This window comes from Pteropus vampyrus, unplaced genomic scaffold (assembly GCF_000151845.1).
Source record: "Pteropus vampyrus isolate Shadow unplaced genomic scaffold, Pvam_2.0 Scaffold296, whole genome shotgun sequence".
In the NCBI taxonomy this organism is placed as follows: domain Eukaryota; kingdom Metazoa; phylum Chordata; class Mammalia; order Chiroptera; family Pteropodidae; genus Pteropus; species Pteropus vampyrus.
This window is the reverse complement of record NW_011889077.1, coordinates 280,414-281,190: the sequence shown is the minus strand read 5'-3', so window position 1 is coordinate 281,190 and position 777 is coordinate 280,414. Positions and strand designations below refer to the sequence as shown.

At 58.3% G+C, this 777-nt stretch overlaps 1 protein-coding gene across 1 annotated transcript in view; it reads right to left on the bottom strand.

Moving 5' to 3' along the window:
- UBE2G2 (ubiquitin conjugating enzyme E2 G2) overlaps window positions 1–777 on the bottom strand; it is a 105,059-nt gene that overhangs the window by 77,981 nt on the left and 26,301 nt on the right. The window contains exon 4 of the mRNA XM_011376369.2: window positions 1–78. Within this exon, the coding sequence (XP_011374671.1) occupies window positions 1–78 (78 nt within the window). The remainder of the gene's footprint in view (window positions 79–777) is intronic.

Sequence of the window (777 nt, the reverse complement as noted above, 5' to 3'; positions counted from 1 at the left end):
GGGCTTAACGGGTAATCGAGGGGGAAACTCAGGATGGCAGGAAAAACACCAAACTCAAAGCAGGTGTCTTCTGGGCCCCTAGAAGACATAAAACACAGACAGCCCTTCACTGGAGGTTTGCCGCTGCCCACCGCGCCTTAGAAACGAGTCAAGGGAGTTGTTACCGCTTTCCAGGTGCACGTGGGAAGACGCCACGCACCGGTGACGAAGCCGTGCTTTTCTCCCATTGTCCCGCCCCAACCTGGTTTAGATCCTAGGGACGGGCAGAGATGGAATGACAGGCGCAGTCTTCGCACTAATAAAGGCAGAGTGGGCCGCAGAGCCTCGCGACCGTGATGGGATCAGAGAAACGGACTGAGGTCGACACCGCACGACCCGACGACTCTGCTTTCCATGCGCGTGGACGGTCGCGTCCTGGGATAGATACGCATTGCGGCACGCGGCACAGCGAGACTGCTGCGCGAACAAAGGAGGGGCTGACAGATGTCATTCCAAAGGCTGTTTTTAATTTTTAAGCGTGCCTCCGAAGTGACGTTTGTGACCCTCCAGAAACAGGTGAGGAGCACACATGTGCTCCCTGCCAGGCTCCCCCCAGAAGGCCGGGAGTCCACACGCGCCCGGGCCCTATGCCACATCCTGTGACGACGTGGTCACCTACGCACTCACTGTCCCCCGCACGTGCACGCCTGCCTGCCTGCCTGCCTGCCTGCCTGCCTGCCTGGGTTGACCAACTCCTCATGTGGAAAGTTGTGGAAATGGACTAAACCACTTCAAAAG